At 40.2% G+C, this 19506-nt stretch overlaps 1 protein-coding gene across 1 annotated transcript in view; it reads left to right on the top strand.

The window, feature by feature from the left end:
- Positions 1–19506, top strand: part of LOC126176535 (peroxisomal leader peptide-processing protease-like) — a 1185809-nt gene that overhangs the window by 1088104 nt on the left and 78199 nt on the right. Inside the window, exon 6 of the mRNA XM_049923692.1 lies at positions 1879–1977. Within this exon, the coding sequence (XP_049779649.1) occupies positions 1879–1977 (99 nt within the window). The remainder of the gene's footprint in view (positions 1–1878; positions 1978–19506) is intronic.

The raw sequence follows: 19506 nt of genomic DNA on the forward strand, positions 1-19506 counted from the left end.
TACCGAGCGGGCAATCAGGTCATTCCAGTAAGGTGACGTAGGGCCGTCACACTGAACGGAGATTATCTTGAAAAATAAGGTCTTTTAGCCAGAAGAGTGTGGAATAAATAATAAAGAAAATATGTTGCGTTGCTTATTGAACGCCCTTCGTTCTATAAAAAACTTCTGGCATAGAAAGGAGTGAGATACGTGTCTAGATGTGTATTCAATAATCTGACGGAGTATATTAAATGTCTTATGGGTAATACGATGGATTTTAAGGCTAAATTAAAGAACTTTCTGTTAGGCAACTCGTTCTATTCCATTGAAGAGTATCTCCACAAAATTTCTAAAAATTGATATTTTAATTTCTTTTGTACGAGGGTGAGTCAAATGAAAACCTTAAATATTTTTTAAAATATTATTTATTGTGCGGAAGTGGTACAAAGCTGTATAACTTTTCAACATAATCTCCCCCACGCTCAGTGCAATTCCTCCAGCACTTACAAAGTGCATAAATTCCTTTAGAAAAAAATTCTTTTGGTAGTCCGCGCAACCTCTCATCCAACGCGTGGCGTACCTCTTCATCAGAACGGAACTTCTTTCCTCCCATTGCGTCTTTGAGTGGTCCAAACATGGAAATCGCTTGGGGAAAGGTCTGGTGAGTATGGTGGATAAGGAAGACACTCAAAATGCAGGTCTGTGATTGTTGCAACACTTTGTGGAACTGGAGCACATCATGCACAATGTGGTGTGCTGATCCATGACTAATCTGTAAACATGCTTCAATGTCATTCAGTGTCATTTCGCGGTTTTCCTTCACTATGGCTCCAACTGCTGCAATGTTCTGTGGATTCACAACTCGTTGTGCCTGACCTGGACGAGGAGCATCTTCCACTGAAGTCACACCATTTGCGAACTTCCTACTCCATTCGTAGACTTGCTGCTGTGACAAACATGCATCACCGTACTGAACCTTCGTTCGACGATTAATTTCAATAGGTTTCACACCTTCACTACGCAAAAACCGAATAATAGAACGCTGTTCTTCCCTGGTGCAAGCGCAAGTGGGGCGGCCCTCTTTATACAGATACTGCGACTTTATTTATAAAAATACAATGTACAATCAGCAACAAATTTAATGTACTCACATACACCTTTCCCTTTAATCCAGACAAAAAGAGACTCATTTACAGACAGTTTTCTCTTACTACGTGTATACAAGGATAAGGCAGAGGTAGACATATATATGCAGATTTTCCAAAATCTTTATTAGCTAATTCTACAATGTGATAGGTGCGGTAGGCGATGATGTCTCTGTCGACGAAACTTTCCTGGCCAGGGACATTTGGAACTCCTGTACCTCCACGAACAATGGCTACAGTAAGCCATCCGTTACCATGGGTAAATGTGTCGTTCACGTCTATGCTGCCATCTACAGGCCATTCTGCACGCTGGTTGTAGCACGCTTATCAACTTACAGGATAACGGCGCGAAATTTCGATTTGTTGTTACAAATTTAAGGTTTTCATTTGACTCACCCTCGTAATTAATATGAGCTCTGTGATATTATAATTCATAATGCTAAGTCATTTCTTTATATCATACTTAAATAAAATGTACATCACAAATTTGTTTTCACATCATAGAGACCGCTCTTGGCAGCATCCATAGAACTCTGGCTAATGTAATGTAGATAAATAGAAAAGTAGAGCAGTGTCTCTTATATACTACCATCCAATGTTATTCTAAAAGCTCCTACGATAAAGGTGGGTGATCTCAGTTTTCACGATGTATGCGAGCTGCTCTCTGTGTAAACAGACAGTATACATACGCAGTCCTCTCTGCCAGCGGTAAGGGTGACAGTTACTTGATGCCGAAGCACTCTCTGTGTTCCAGATGGACGTCTCCGGAGTGATGGTGGAGTGGGACGTCGCGACTGCCGCCAGCATCGCTCACTCGGGCACATTAATCGGCGGCCGCTGGGTGCTTTCCATCGTAAGTATTCTGCCTCGTGCTTCCCTTCCCCTGTTAACTGTTTGGTGCCATTCGTAAACCCAGCACCAGAGTGGCTTTCACCTTACACGTCTAAGCTGCAGGATCAGTGCCCCTATTTGACGTTGCAGCCGAAATTCATTCCTAGAAGCAGCTCGTGTTATTAAGAGAAATATGGAGTCAGTAGACTGGTCTTCATTGAGCAGCATTCATTTTTGGAGACATAGCAGCAGGTCCTGCCACAAAGCTTCCGTGGGTTCGCAGACCTATTCATCAAAGATAGCGGCTTCAACTGTAGGTGTCGTTATGGGCTTTTGTGGTGTAATACGAAGTTACGGTTTAAACTGTTGTATGACACTATTAACTCAAGTTTAAATAAGGATTTTTTTAAAGCGCAATCCATATCAGTTCCTTTTATACAAGCAAAATGATTCTCAAGAAAAGACACAACGAAAATTCCTGGATTGTTATCCGACTCTCCACAACAAGTAAGGAGTCTGATTAACACTGTAATGGTCTTTGCTGAGAGAGTTGCTTATAGGAATGTTAGCCCCAGCTGGAGATCCCCAACAGAAGCTACTGAGCATCAATAGTAATTGTCATAGGAATCGGTACTAGTAGCCTACGGAGTTCTTTGGTGATTATTGCTCTGGAGCTTAAGAGGAAAGGTAGGGAGGTGACAATGGTACCCTCCGCCACACATCGCAGCCTGGGTTGCTGAGTATAGTTGTAGATATAGAAGTACTGAGTTCGCCGCAAAAAATGTATACACACGTTAAGGAACGAATAGTAATACTTATGTGTTTATTTTACATTTAATGCTTGATCATACATGTTGTACAACCTTCAGTTTAGCGCATGGTTGCTTTAAATGTTCAAAACGTTCACCGTTGGCGGCTATACACATAACAGAACGACGAGCGGTCGATGCAACTACGTCAGTCATTGTTACAGTGGAGAGCGCTGCACATGTCGCTGTAATCTCCTGGCGAAGTTCCTACAGCGTGCATGGCTTCTTATCTTTCACAGTTCCCCACAAGTAAAAGTCCATAGGTGTTAGATCTGGCACCGTGGAGGGAACTGAATGGGCCCTCTTCGTCCAGTCCAATGCCCCAGAAAACTGACATACAGGAAAGCTCATACGTCTAGGTGGTAGTGTGGTGGCGCCCCGTTTTGTTGGTAGAAGACCTCTTCATCAGATCCATAAAGCGCACATATACTTGGAAAAATTGATTTGGGCAACATTTCTAGGTACACTTCTCCAGTGACAGTAGCATCAAAGAAAAAGGGTCCTACTAAGCCCCTAGATGATAGTGCATGCCACACATGAATCCCTGGTAGACTGACCGCTTTATCCACATACACATGCGGATTTTCCGGTGCCCAGTACACACTGTTACGCCGATTCACGGTTCCATAAATTTTTAATCGTGCCTCGTCACTCTACACTACCTGCGTCACAAATTGTTCGTCATCAGTTACCATTTGCTGATACCATTCGCAAAATTGCATTCGGCGATCAGAATCGTCATCATTAATCGCGTGCAGTAATCGTGAAATGTAAACTTCACACTTTGCAACTTTCAGAATACTCTTACTGCTAACGCCTACTTCACGAGCACATTCCGTATCAGACATCTGTGAAGAATTAACAGACGTTTCCAACACGAGAGCCGACGAAGCAGGAGTTGTAGTTGTACGCTGTCTTCCTTTGTGAATATCACAAATTATTCCATGCAATTCAAACATGCTATGATGCATTTAATTGTTAGGCGGGTTGGCGGTTCTGTTTCAAACTCCCGCCTCCACTGACATTGCACTTCAGTGGCATTATCAAACCTGAAAAACCGCTTCACAATACATTTTCTTTGCTCGAATGTCAAGCTTGCTCCAGCCATCTTGTTTTCTCAATACCGAAATGAAAGTACTGACATCTGTTGAGTCAAAGACCATACTACAACATGCTCGTAACTCAAATCGAAGGATAATATCGATATCTCGATAGAGCCTGACAAAGAGTGTATGCATTTTTCTGGCGGACTCTGTAGATAATGATGAACTTGTTAGAAAGAATTTTTCGCAAATAAAACCATGATAATGGAGATTAACCACAATAACAAATGTACAGATCGCATTCAGTGGAATGGACTCAGATACAAAAAATCGTGGGAGGATCATGAGTGTGTCACCGCCAGACACCACACTTGCTAGGTGGTAGCCTTTAAATCGGCCGCGGTCCGCTAGTATACGTCGGACCCGCGTGTCGCCACTGTCAGTAATTGCAGACCGAGCGCCGCCACACGGCAGGTCTAGAGAGACGTCCTAGCACTCGCCCCAGTTGTACAGCCGACTTTGCTAGCGAAGCTACACTGACAAATACGCTCTCATTTGCCGAGACGATATTTAGCATAGCCTTCAGCTACGTCATTTGCTACGACCTAGCAAGGCGCCATGACCAGTTATATTGAGATTATATAATGTATCAACAAGAGCAATGTTCACCAGTTGTGGATTAAAGTTAAGTGTTACATCAACTACGTACTTTATTTATTAGACTCAACTTCTTTAATTGTTCCAGACCTCACGCCAGTCTGCGTGAGCTTAACGCGTGCATTTCGGCCTCCTCTAGCTACACGGTGTTGGCTCTTCTGCCAACACAATAATGAGCAGATAATTGTCATCACAAAGTGCGAAAATTTCCATAAAATATGATCAACAGTCTGATTTGTTGGGTCCTCGGGTAGACGAAAAACGATCGAGGAGTGCGTTCGTATTGTGAGAAGTAGTGTAACATATTGATAAAAGTTTTTAAAAATCCAGGAATAAACACATAAAAAAATACTTACGAAATATTTGCAAAAGGAAAACAGTCAATTAATATAGCACACAACGCAATATCTATTAACGGGAGTGAGAAATTCATAAAAAAAACAGTACATCTGTAGCAGAAACTTGTAATAATTTATCTTCAAAAGCGAGTGAGAATCTGGCTCCAGTAATTCCTTAAAGAAAGGAAACAGTACTGGTAAAACGCAATAAAGAAAAGATTTAACGAAATTAAAATATACATATAAATAAGCAGAACCAACCTAGCATCATAAAGGTAAAATTTGAAAAGCTAGTAAAATTTTTTCGCCTTCAGGTATTTAATATTGTTATTCGCATGTGTAGGAGAAGTGTAAATCAGGCTTTTATCTTAGACAGATTAAAATATCCCTCTCTTTCTAACGGTGACGCCACAGTCGCGAATGAATTCATTCCGTTCGCCTTCCTGTGTTTAAGGAGGCAATACACGCAAGTGTTATCTTTCTTAAATGCAGTTTGGGGATACGTAGACTATCACAGTTTGGAGTCCAGGTACTGAGACAGCTATTTATACACTGAGTTAATACATAAAACAATTTTATGTGTTGAAACATCACCAAGTGTGGGCATTTGAGATTTATCTGAGACATTTGATGGTAGCGATGATATAATTCATTTAGACTCGCTACCTTCTTACTGAATTTTTAGCTTAGCATGCGTTAGCGTTAACACACATTGACGCTATAAGTTATGGAAACGTGTACTAATACACGGAATGAGTTCATAGAATCTGCAAAGAGACAACTTACAAAGAGCGCCCCACAAATTTTTATCATGGCTCAGTGCTTCTTTTGCTCAAGTAAGTGGTCTATTATTGTATTTGAATCTGGAAGCAGAATTACTCCCTTTTATAGATAGTAGCAGTTCAATTCGTACATTGGCCAAAGAGGTATAAACTGCTAAAAGAGAAAATAGTGTTTTGTGAGAGTTATTACCTGAACTTGCGCCTACAAAAACATATAAACTTTGAAGAAAAAAACACAGTTGAAAGAGTTTGGTAAAACACAGTTGAAAGAGTTTGGTACTACCAAAAACTTAACATCTTCGGTTAATGTGTTGTACCTACAAGAAACAGTAGACAAAAGTACGTAAACTGCTCAAAAATGGGCATACGTATGCATATCACGAAAAAGCTGTGAAAATTTTTATTCTGTCTACCAGATGATGACGTAAACTGTTGTGAGTTAACAAGCATTTCGACCTCGTTTAAGTACTTGGCCGAAAGAGTCAGCCTTTAGGAATTGTGAAACGAACTCTGTCGTTCAGGACCGTGTGCCACAAAGAGCGCAGATTCGCCACAAGATGGGGAATTCACAGGCGTCTATTGTGCTGAATGAGGTCAAAGTGCTATAGTGTGCGAGTCAGCGAGTGAGACAGACGAGAACCTACGTCATAGGGAAACCCCGTAGAAGCTTTTTGTGGCCAGGGAGACGTAGCAGTGTTAAATATGGCGGACCTAAGAGTGGCCAAAAGGGAAACATTTGTGAATACTCCTGTAGTAATTCAGGGAATGAAGGCCACAGTAATTTTAATCTTCCATCCATCATAAATTTTCATGGTGATCCCAATAAAACTGAATACTGGTCATATCTATAATAGTTTAGGATTTACTGTTAAAATGAAATTAACAAGTTTTGTAATAAAGACCTGAATGTTAAAATCTGAACACTTTGGTCGATTGTAACGATCGACACTTCGTATAGCAGCGCATCATTAAAATGACAAATGTTGTAAATATCATCGCTGTAACTTTATTTGTTTAAAAGATATATTAAATTTAAATTATCAGTATTTTCAGTTAAGCATCATATCATCATTTGCTCCACACAAGACACATTGAACGATGACAGCATGACACCTTATTGAATCATTTGGTAATAGAATATTTGTTGTAAAGTTTAGTGCATAATAATTACTTGTGTTCTTTATTTATTTATCAGAAAGCACATTGGTGCAAGGCTACTGGCCGTGACATTCAAGGTTAAGAAGGACATTGTATTGGTTTTTGTAAAATAATTTAACGTTTATTATGGATATTATTGTTACTTTATTTAGAACGTGAAAGTGGTCGAACTTTGATTATTTAAATATGTTAAAATGTAAAATTATGTAGAATAAGCTGTAGCCAGTCAGATCAATGGCTTCAGGAAAGGGAACTACACTAGTCAGTTGAGCGAGGATGTTCGGCGCGCGGGAAACGCGGCCGGGGACGAGCAGAGGGACAGTGCTGGTGGAGACGCGATAGCGGACGGCCGGGTTTTTGGTAGCTAGGAAGTGAAAGACTTAGAAAATTTCGCGTTGTGTGGTATCGCGGGACTTTATCTCTGAGCGGTGAGCAGCCGCGCACCTGGTGTGAACTCAACTTTTCGCGTAGTTAACGAGGTGGAGTCTAGGACTTGTAATTCGCGATGAGACTGTGTATGATCGAACTGTGTCAAATGGATATGCGCTCGAGTGTAATAGTTATTCTAAATACGACCACTTCCTATATTAGTTTGCTTTTTGAATAAACATTAATCTAATCAAATCGCATCTGTGTGGCCTACATCATTTCTGTGTCGTTAATTTAGCTCGCGATATTATTATTACTGTTGTTAGATGTTATATTAACGTCGTAAGTTTCATACAATTTCACAAACGTGCCATGAGCCAGACTATTTAACCAAAGGGTCACTAGTTTAGGGTGTGTAATGTGACACGTGTAGTTCAACCCCTAGTCGAGTTTGAGCCAAGACATTTCGACGAAGAGGAACCGCATGTGAGCCCGAACATCTTTGGGATGTTAGCTCGCACTGTCGAAATGCCAATAAAGATTTTAGTTCAAAAAATGGTTCAAATGGCTCTGAGCACTATGGGACTTAACATCTTAGGTCATCAGTCCCCTAGAACTTAGAACTACTTAAACCTAACTAACCTAAGGACATCACACATCCATGCCCGGGGTAGGATTCGAACCTACGACCCTAGCAGTCCCGCGGTTCCGGACTGTAGCGCCTAGAACCGCACGGCCACCGGGGCCGGCAAAAATTTTAGTAGCTTTCTGAAGGTACATATAAAAATTTCTTCATTGAAAGTTAAGAAGCTCACCCTAAAGAAGATTTCATTTTCAAGAAAAGTTCTGCACCGCCAGCATATCTGTGAATGTGTCTAGACCTATGAGGGCGTTCAGTTAGTACCGCAACATTTTGTTTCCAGAAGGCAAGTTGATTTTATTCAGGATTCCAATTCACCATATTATTCCCCACTCTTTTGGCTACAAAATGCTGATTTCCATATTAAACCGTTCAATGTGCCGGCCTTACGCCATCTTACTGGGAGGGCCTGTATGCCCGCATTGTACTGGTCTATGCCAACGTCTTGCTGCATCAGTAACCTCCCCATCATCCACGTACTGCTTCCCGCGGATTTCATCCTTAAATACACTAAACAGTGTCGGGATCCGGGCTGTAGGGTGGGCGAGGAAGGTCAGTCCAATGAAGTTTTGTGAGGTCCTCTCGGTGCGCAGACTTGTGCGAGGCCTTGCGTTGTCATAGAGAAGCAGAAGTTCGTTTGTATTATTTTGGCGACGAACACGCCGAAGTCGTTTGTTCAGTTTCCTGAGGGTAGCGCAGTACACGTCAGAGTTGATCGTAGAGGAAGGACATCAAACAGAATATCCCCTTCATATCCCAGAGGACGGTCGCCACGTCTTTACCTGCTGAAAGCGCGCATTTGAATATTTTCGTCAGAGGAGAGGCTGTGTGATGCCAGTCAATGGATTGCCATTTTGTTTCCAGTTCGACGTGATGAACCCATGTTTCATCCGCTGTGGTGATGTTCGACAAAATCTAGTCAATTCCACACAGAAGGTCCTTCGTTGCTCTTTATGATCTTCTGTGAGACGGCGAGGAAACTAGCAGAGACACATGTTTGACTACACCGTCTGGAGGACGAGTGTATCAGCACTACCAATTTTATCCATAGTGGATGCTGTTGAACTCCGTGAGTGTTCCTTTATAGGTTGTAGAATTTATGCTACCAGTCACAATAAAAGCTTATTTATTTGTCACACCACCGGTTTCGGGCTTGCGCCCATCCTCAGGTGTTTATTCATTCATGTACAAGTCCATATTGCTGGTGATCGCTGTATAAATACAAAAAAGTTATTGCTGGTGGCTAAACAGATACAAGTGGGGCAATTGTAAGTGGCAAGGCAGCATTTGTGGAAAATATATCTGTACTTACACAAAGATGAAGCATTAATATTATAGTTACGCTGTGGTGAGCGTTTTTCCACTTAGTTGCACACTTATCATTTTCACGTCCATATTTTTTTCTATTTATACAATGATCTTCAGCAATATAAACATGTACATGAATGTATAAACACCTGAGGATGGGCGCAAGCCCGAAACCGGTCGTGTGACAAATAAATAACCTTTTATTGTGACTGGTAGCGGAAATCTTTCTGTAGTCTACATGGATACTCTGAAAATCACACTGAAGTGCTTGACAGAGGGTTCATCGAACTACCTTCACAGTAATTGTCTATTGTTCCAATGTCGTACTGCGCGTTGAATAAAACGGACTCCTGTGTCTTTCCGTGTGAGCTCCGATTTCCCTTATTTTATTATTATAATCTTTTATCCCTATGTAGATCGACGCCAGCAAAACATTTTCGCATTCGGGGGAGAAAGCTGGTGATTGAAATTTCGTGAGAAGTTCGAACGCAACGAAACACGCCTTTGTTTTAATTATGTCTACCCCAAATCCTGTATCATCTTGGTGACACTGTCACTCCTATTTCTCGACAATACATAACGTCCTGCTCTTCTTCTTTAAACTTTCTCAGTGTACTCCGTTAATCCTATCTTGTAAGGATCCCACACTGCGCAGCAGTATTCTAAAAAGGGCGGACAAGCATAGTGTAGGCAGTCTGTTTAGCTGATCTGTTGCATCTTCTAAGTGCTCTGCCAGTAAAACCCAGTCTTTTGTTCGCCTTTCCCACAACATTTCCTATGTTTTCTTTCCAATGTAATTTATTCGTAATTGTAATTCCTAGCTATTTAGTTGAATTTATGGTCTTTAGATTCGATTAATTTGTCGTGTAACCGAAGTTTAACGGATTTCTTTCAGCACTCATGTGGATGACATCGCACTTTTCATTATTTAGGGTTAATTGGCTGGCTCTGAGCACTATGACACTTAACATCTATGGTCATCAGTCCCCTAGAACTTAGAACTACTTAAACCTAACTAACCTAAGGACATCACACACATCCATGCCCACGGTAGGATTCGAACCTGCGACCGTAGCGGTCGCGCGATTCCAGACTGTAGCGCCTAGAACCGCTCGGCCACTCCGGCCGGCGTTAATTGGCAATTTTCGCACGATACAGATATCTTTTCTAAATCATATTGCAATTTGTTTTGATCTTCTGATGACTTTACTAGACAATACAATCTGCAGACAAGCTAATGCGGATGCTCAGTTTCTCTCCTAATTCGTTTATATAGTTAAGGAACGGCATGTTGCCAAACGCGTGAAACTATTGTAATATTTTGTATTTTGGGAGGCTCAGAAAAAAGGAGAAAGGCGCATCTCACTAGTTAATAGATGCCAAAGTATCTTAATGTGACGTTTCAAATGGCTCTGAGCACTATGGGACTTAACATCTGAGGTCATCAGCCCCCTAGAACTTAGAACTACTTAAACCTAACTAACCTAAAGACATATACATCCATGCCCGAGGCAGGATTCGAACCTGAGACCGTAGCGGTCGCGCGGTTCCAGACTGAAGCGCCTAGAACCGCTCGGCCACACTGGCCGGCAATGTGACGTTTATTAGATTCAAGTGTACCTTCGCTGAACACAGAAAAGGCTCGTTCTTCGTCTAGTGTGTGTGATGTGGAAGGAAACGACCAGATGGATTCACATGTCGTAACTTGTCCGACTCAATAGCTGAGTGGTCAGCGCCGCAGATTTCCATGCGCGGGGCCCGGTTTCAGGTCTCGGCTGGGTTAGAGATTTTCTCCTCTCTGGGACTGGGTATTGTGTTGTCCTCATCATCATATCTTACTCATCAACACGCAAGTCTACGAAGTGGCGTCAACTAAAGAGACTTGCACCATCCGAAAGGTCTACCCGGCTAGAGGCCCTCGCCACACGACATTTTATTTCATCTCGTAGCCTAGTTAAATATTTGTGTGTGTGTGTGTGTGTGTGTGTTTGTGTGTGTGTGCGTGTGTGTGTGTGTGTGTGTGTGTGTGTGTGTGTGTGTGTGTGTGGCTGTGTTTGGGTTAGGGGAGCTCACTGACGAGTGTGTCTGCGCTCTTACTAAATTAGTCGAAACGAGTGCGAGAAAGTACATAAATATCAGTCTGAGATAAAATTGCACTCACTCTCACCCAATATCATCCATGATCGCCTAAACAGTAACACTATCGTGCATCACGGAAGACTACGAGAAAAGTGTTCAGATATTCTGAAGCTGTTAAGTAAAAATAAATGTCTCTAATGAGATGGTATTACGCTAAAAGTCATACGTAACCACCAACAGGCAGTAAGCTGCAGTGTCTGATTAATGAAACTCGTGCAATATATCAGCAAAGTCTCTTTGAACAACTGGTATTAGTGATGAAGCTCAGTGAGATACAGAATAAGTATCGACTCCAATCATTACGTTACAACAAAATCCGGCGTTCACAGAAGTTTCACATGTAAGCAGAGAAATTACTATCGGCTTCATCGTAAATCCAGTTGAACTGACGGATGAATGTTGGGAGTTCAAAGGTGGATTTTGCCCCCCTGAGGCTTACAGATATTCTCCGAATTGATCTGCTTGTCAGTTGTGTGATATAATTGCCTGTTATTCGCAACGTGCGTCAGAGATAATCACGCTACGATTCCACCCCCGCGGCCCATGTAATGCTGTCGATACGGATCATCCACGCTTAAATTCAAAATAACGATTATCGTTATAACATACACATTATCAGTGTAGCTCCTCTATATTGCGAGTGGTAGTTCATTGTTATTTTCACTTGCTAATAAAGAAAAAATGTAAGAGTTTTCTCGGAAACTATACACTGAAGCTAAGAAAAAAATTGTTTCTTAAAAGAACGACAGTAAATTAAAAGAAATATTTGTTTTAGAAAAGGATAATGGTTTATCAGGTTCGCAGCAAAATAATTTTGCAAATAGGTAATTGAAAATGATAATTTAACACAGATGCTTAGTTCAGATACAAGACTTCCAGCTTATATCCAAGCTGTAACGTTATATAACGTCGCAGAATGAAAATCGGAAACGTGATTATGTCCAATCATACTCAAAAGTATCCGGACGACTCGTATTGCGTTCCGCCTGATTCGTATGCAACCCACATAATGTATCTATCTTGGAGGTACTCTGTTCTCTTTTCGCTACAGTTGTTTGACTATACAAAATGCTTACTACAACAGAATACTACTGTTTATGGCTATCAGTCCAGATGCAAGTTAATAACACGATATCATCACATATCAGGTAACTCGTTATTAGAAATGACACAGTCTTTAACGTTTGTAAACCCAAAATCTTTACAATAAACAACGTTTCAAAGAGTAAGTTTCAAGCTAAAGCTTTTGTGCTGACCGAGCGGTTCTAGGTGCTACAGTCTGGAACCGCGCGATCGCTACGGTCGCTTGTTCGAATCCTGCCTCGGGCAGGGATGTGTGTGATGTGCTTAGGTTGGTTAGGTTTAAGTAGTTCTAAGTTCTAGGGGACTGATGACCTGAGAAGTTAAGTCCCATAGTGCTCAGACCCATTTGAATCCCTTTTTTTTTTTTTTTTTTGGGCTGAAATGGAACCCAGGGCTCCTACCCAACAACCATTGTATCTATTAACTAACCATGTAAAATCTTAAAAGTGGCATCAATCACAAGTAACAAACTATGCGCGTATTTAAACCTGAATGACATTATGTAAAGTTTGTATTGGACGAACCTGGCACCTATCGCCATCGTTTTCTAGCCACGAACATCTGTTTATTTCAGCGGTAGTGACATATAGACATGTCTGAAGTGGAAATAACGTGACGAAAAGTTCCCTACTGCCTGGGAATCAAATCACACAAATATCATTATTGTTAGCTATACGCAAAGAGACGTTAACTATTGCAATATTTATCACCCGTTGCTAGGAGTGGCATGTTTGAACCTGAAATGATATGGTGAAACTTCTACGTCTGACTGGGTATCGAGACAGGCACAAATTGTTATCGTTGACAGTGCATGGAGAGACGTTAAAAATCATGATTATTTTTCATCTGCAGTATAGTGTGCGCAAGTTACAGATTAAAATGACAAAAATCCCCACGTAGGGGATGTCCACGACGTGTTAGCTTCTTCACTACTACAAACACCCTTTTCAACACACTGCACCAGTACAAATTTTCTGTTTCAACATATGACTCGAAATGGTTATCTGTTGTTCCAAGAAACTTTTTTTTTTGTTAAGAGTGATAACGCAGAATTCTTGTGACCAAGTGAATTTTCATGATGAGATAACATATTATAAATATTTTTCCAATTTGCAATCGGGCCTTACCTCCAAACAATTTACATGGTGCACAAAAAACAGCACCCGTGCTACAGGCGTATACTTGTAAATCACGCAAAGTTGATTCTCCATTTAAAAGGTTACGGTAAAATACATTTTTGTTGAAATATCTGGTTTTATCGCTTATAGATCTTCTCGAATTAGAAAAATCACCGTTACGATTTTGGTTAATGCCACGTTGTAAGAGAGTGTCGATTGTTGACTCATTAACACATCGTTCTGCAGGATCAACACTAACGATTTTATTTCTATCTGTAATGTCTGACTCGACACTTAGCTTTTCGTGAAACTCGAAATCAGGAACAATTTGCTTTTCTTCATTATTAACTTTTGCTTCGTCTGTATTTACTTCTTTTGCAACAGCTGCAGTGCCAGAAATATCATCCGTACTACTTGAACTCGAAGTCGAACCAGCAACATTTTTTGCGAAAAATTTATCTACTGTGCCAAGCGCTTTTACAACATTTGTTTCTCATTCTCGTCTTTCCTTCGATAATTTCCGAAATGCCGCCCCGCTTAATTTTGCGCGTTTGCCTTTTTCACTGTTATTCATGTTAGGGCACTTACAAAATTTTCAACCAACAGTCAAAACAAAAGAAAAAAATTGTAAAAGGAAAGATAGAAAGACTGTATCCAGTTCCAATCGCACTACACCGCGCATGAGCACAAACCTTATTACTTTAAATACGGCACACGAGCACAAAGATTTTTCCTTTAAACACGGTGCGATGAACTGACCAACTCGGATTACTCGACGCAACTGTGCTATGACATAACGACAGTGCAGAATAATTTAATTTCACTGTCGCCTGTTTCTCTGTTGTCAGTGAACAGCAGAAGCACAGCTGCCGGCTGAAATTCGTCTCGTAAAGGAAACGGGACAGTCCCTTTTTTTTTTACTTCTGTTTCCCGCGTCTCCGGAATTTTAACTGTGAGGCAGATATTTTCTGAATATTCTTGACACTGTCTTTCTAATTTAAAAAGCAAATAATTTATGCAATTTCTTGCAGGGAGGTGTGCTGGATGGACTCTTATCCCACTGCTGTGGGCAGAGAAGACGGACTACAAAGTTTTAGTAGTCTTGTTGGCAGTTGATGTGGTGTGTTGTCATTTGTGTGAACACTGCTGTTATGTCTACACGCAAATGCATCTTTTGTTCCAACATAAAATAAAAATAATCTTTCTTCGAAGTAAAAAAGCTTAGGTACGAAGTTTAATATAAAATTTTCAATGTCTCGTACTATTCGATTGCACAGAGTGGGAACTTTGATATCGTGCTGGCTGCAGCACAATAAATGAGACAAACGAAAGTTGGTTTCTTCTTCTTTTTTTCGCCAAGAAAAGTAACTAAGGAAATAAATAAATAAAATTTTAAAACTGTTGTGAAGTGTATTTCACACATTAATAGATAGTCTACTTATGATCTTTTCGTATAAACATTTGTTTAAAAATGTAAAACATTCCCATTATCAACATGTTTTGTTAAACGGGTGTCATTAAATCAAACCTCAGATATTGAAGACCACAGAGCTTTCACATTAATTACAGTAATGTAGGGTTGACTTGATACTTCCCCGTAATTTCTACAAGAAATTTAAATAGAGTCGGGTTTTACATACTGAGGCCCGCACATGTTACAGTATTTAAGAAACTGCTGATTGGTTTATCAGAGCTTTTCAGGGGTACGGGTATTTTCACGGGAAAAATATGGTAGGGTTAAGTAGAATCCGACAACATTCACGGAATAATGGCGTTTCAAACATTTTATTGCAGATAGCCATCCTGACACCTTACTTCAAATTATTTTGAACAATCATGGAGACAGAAACCCAATGTTAAATTTCCATTCAGTCACCAAGTAAACTACGTAATTTCCAATCTTGTGTCGTCTTAAGGCCTACTTAAACTAGCAAGTTATTCAACAATATTAAAAATTTTTGTCGTTTGTAAGCGCAGTTATTTTAAAACGTAAAAGGTTAAAATGAGTACAGAGCAAAAAATGCCACCCCCTTAAGGTGTCGCCCCAAGGCCCATGCCTAGTGGGCCTATACGTAAATCCGCCACTGCGTATAACCATGCCGAAACCACAACATACGCAAAACTTTCGGGGTTACTGATCTCAAGATCCACATTTAAAAAATTGGCTTCAAGTTATTGAAAGTACTACGGGTCAGGTAGCGAAGTTCAAATTTAGTGATACAGTTTAAGGAGTCACTTTGGAGATTTGAAGTCTCATGGGATGTCAAAGAAGCATCTACAAAATAAAAAGGTAAGCAACCTTTTTTTTAAATTGATTAGTCATTCATTGATCGGTTTTACATCTTTGACCACTCTTTGGCTAAGTAAATTGTTACAGGTTGTAACTATGCAGCTTAAAACTGCTTTTCAGTCAGAACGCACTGGGAATAAAAAAAAAGGAAGAAGTAAGACTTGCTTTGTATACGTGTAATTGAGCATTCGGGAGAGGTAATTAATCACAGTCATGAAAAAGATATCGAAAAAGTTCAGCTGCACCGTCACAAAAATGTGTTAGCACCGCATTTCACTGACGTTCTAAAACAAGATTGCAAAGATCAATCATTTAGCTTATTAATTGATGAATCTTTTGATATTGCTGTACATAAATACTTGGGACTGATGATAGTGTATTACAGTAAATTGCCCCAAAAGATAGTATCTACATACTTTGACCTGCTCAACTGCGCGAGCGTGATGCTGAAGCTATTGTCTTTGCTATAAAGAAGACACTTCAACGATTCGATTTGCGAATTGAAAATTTAATGGGCGTTGGTACAGATAATGCCTCTGTCAAGGTTGGAGAAAATAACGGAGAATTTACGAAATTGAAAGAAGAGGTACCACACCTGATTTTAGTACGTTGCTTGTTCCATTCCTTGCAACTGGCTGTTTCAGCTGCCGCAAAATAATTTTTACATAGAAATTTTGAGCTTTTAATTGGAGAGACTTGTGATTGGTTTAGTCGCTCCTCTTCCAGACAGTCTCTTTATAAGGGGCTGTACAAAACCGTCAACGATGGACAGAAACCGTTAAAAATAGTTCAAGCGTGTTAGACAAGGTCGTTATGAACAGAATCCGCTGTATCAAGAATATACACGCAATGGTCAGAGCTAAATACACATTTTTCCGTAGCTAAAGTTCGCGAAAGGTGTCACATGGTAGACTTATTGCACGCTGTGTATGTGAACGAGATTAATTACGTATATCTTTCATTTTTCTATCCAATATTAATTGAAATAAACAGAGTCAGTATAATGTCCGAGTCGAAAGTTTCAGATCACACCAAATTCTTTGATGAGTTGCCCAACCTGTCAGAAAAGTTACATTACCTGCAAATAAAGTTAATATTTTTAATCAAAGTATTCGTGATTTCTTGAATCGAAGGTGTTATCTGGAATTCCGCTTTGAAAAGCAGTTGCTTGAAATGAAAGAAAAAGGATTACCACGGGAAGCCGAAGAAGTGTCGTGTAATCGGTGCGTAACATTTATAGTAAGTCTCACTGAAGAAATAAAAAACAGGTTACCAGAAAATTTGACGTTGATGAAAACAATTTCCAGAATAAGTGTTGAACAAGCACTTAATCACAACAAAGAAAATCTAATTGATATAATGGCTCAGTTCAAGTGTAGAATTTATAGCAAGAGTGGACGATCAGTGGCGACAAATTCGTTTGTTGAACTGGAACGAGACCGAAGATACATAAAAATTTTGGAATGAAGTATTGCATTTCAAAGATGCTCAAGGGGAATCCAGTTTCGAGGAATTAGCGACTTTTGCGATTACTCTCCTAATACTGCCTCATTCCAGTGCCGATGTTGAGAGACTATTTAGCAGTACGAATGTGATAAAAAAACAAGCAGAGGAACATAGTGAAGTTAAATCTTTTAACTGCTATATTAAGAATACGCTGTGGTTTGAAGTTGGAAGAACAATGCTGCAACGAATATGAAATTCCAATAAACGTTGAAAAAAATTCGGTACCAAAGAATCGTATCAATCTGAAACCGACGACAATTATGATGATGATGCAGACAAAAAGGATTCATGTGAAGAAGACGAATTCATTTAAATGATTAGCTGTTGTTATAGAAATTTTTGTATGTTCCTGTCCTTGACTTGCTGATTTATTTGTTGTATTTTCGTTTAAAGATTGTGAATATTTTGTTACTTAATAATAAAGGAACCTAATTACTAATATAATGATTGTTTTCTTTCATAATAATTAAACAAATTTTAGTGGAAATTTTAGCGATTATGAGAGTAGGGGCATTTATGTTAGTGGTTTTCTTGTGTTTTTTTGCACTTGAAACTGGTGGGGAGCTCACTCTCAATGTTGGGACACGGGAGCCGTCTAGCACTTGTGGAGCTCGTGCTTTGAAAATGCGGCAGCAATGGCTGCCACCATGTTGACGAGGAACAAAGATACTTGAAGTATAGGCCAATGAGCTGTATTCACATTATTGTAACAGTGATTTGTTTCTAAAGCGTAGTTATGAACAATATCCAGATGCACCAGCTGCATCTCGAACATCATAAATATAGAGCAGGGGCCATTATTTGAGAGGTCTCCCTCTTCAGTAGCAGTCATAGCTATTTTTTGTTTTTCTGTCTTAATCGTACTACAAACTGAAAAACCCATTCCCTGGAAGTGATTCACTTTTTTTTAGCAAGACCAGATGCTATTAACGTTATGATTAAGTAACATTCTTTTTAATATTATAGACATAGAAACAGTTTCCCTTTGAAGCCTTACATTGACACCACCTCTAACACGTAATAATATGAAAGAAAAGATGACTTAACACTGATTACAAAAAATACGGACACCCACAAAGAAATTTCCTATGCTGCGAGTAACATAGTTTGAAATCAATAAAGCAATCAGCGCAAGGGAATCTTTTGCAATGGCCGAGAAACTGAACTGAAAAAGCCTTGAAGGAAATTAAACATGTGAGTGAGTGCAAGTCTACTTCAATTACAGCTTCTAACAACATGAAAAGAGAAGTAGTTACGATGAGAAAGTCGAACGAGGAACACAAAACGGTCACAGTAATATCTCAAATATGTGAATAAAACTCTCATTCAATCTGTAAAAACCAAACGAACGTTTGGATATAACTTCATTTCGTCTCGGAGACTAGTGGAAAGGCTTAATACTGGTTTCAAGATATCTCCTACAGATATCAGCTTGCCTTCTGATACTAATGCTCATCGTTTCTTGAGCAATTAAAAGAATTAGGGTAACATAAACAGGACAAAAGCAGAGCGACAAATGCGTACATCTATATAACTAAACTGCAGCATATGCAGATGCAGCAGCCATCCCCGAATTGCTCTTCAACAGTGGGAAGCAAGAAGGTGCTTAAAACATCAATGTAGGACTGTGCTGCGATAGTGCCACGCAAGACAACAAGCCACCTCCGTGAAAAACACGACCACACCATTACACAACCGCCTCCGAATGTTACTGTTGGCAGTACACACGCTGGCAGATGACGTTCACCAGGCTTGCGCCATACTCATACCGTGCCATCGGATCGCCACATTGCGTATCGTGATTCGTCACACCACACAACGTTTTTCCACTGTTGTTTACGCTCCTTACCTTTTTTGGCATTTACCGGTGTGATGTGTGGCTTATGAACAGCCGCTCGACCATGAAATCGAAGTTTTCTCATCTCTCACCTAACTGTCATAGTACTTGCACTGGATCCTGGTGCAGTTTGGAATTCCTGTGTGATGGTCTGGATAGATGTCTGCCTATTACACATCACGACCCTCTTCAACTGTCGGCGGTCTCTGTCAGTCAACAGACAAGGTCGGTTTGTACGCTTTTTGTGCTATACGTGTCCCTTCACATTTCCACTTCACTGTCACATCGGAAACAGTTGATCTGGGATGTTTAGAAGTGCAGAAATCTCCCGTACAGACGTGTGACACGAGTGACACCCAATCACCTGACCACGTTCGAAGTCTGTGAGTTCCGCGGAGCACCCCATTCTGCTCTCTTACGATGTCTAATGACTACTGAGGTCGCTGACATGGAGTACCTGGCAGTAGGTGGCAG

Source organism: Schistocerca cancellata, chromosome 3 (assembly GCF_023864275.1).
Source record: "Schistocerca cancellata isolate TAMUIC-IGC-003103 chromosome 3, iqSchCanc2.1, whole genome shotgun sequence".
NCBI classification, from domain to species: Eukaryota; Metazoa; Arthropoda; class Insecta; order Orthoptera; family Acrididae; genus Schistocerca; species Schistocerca cancellata.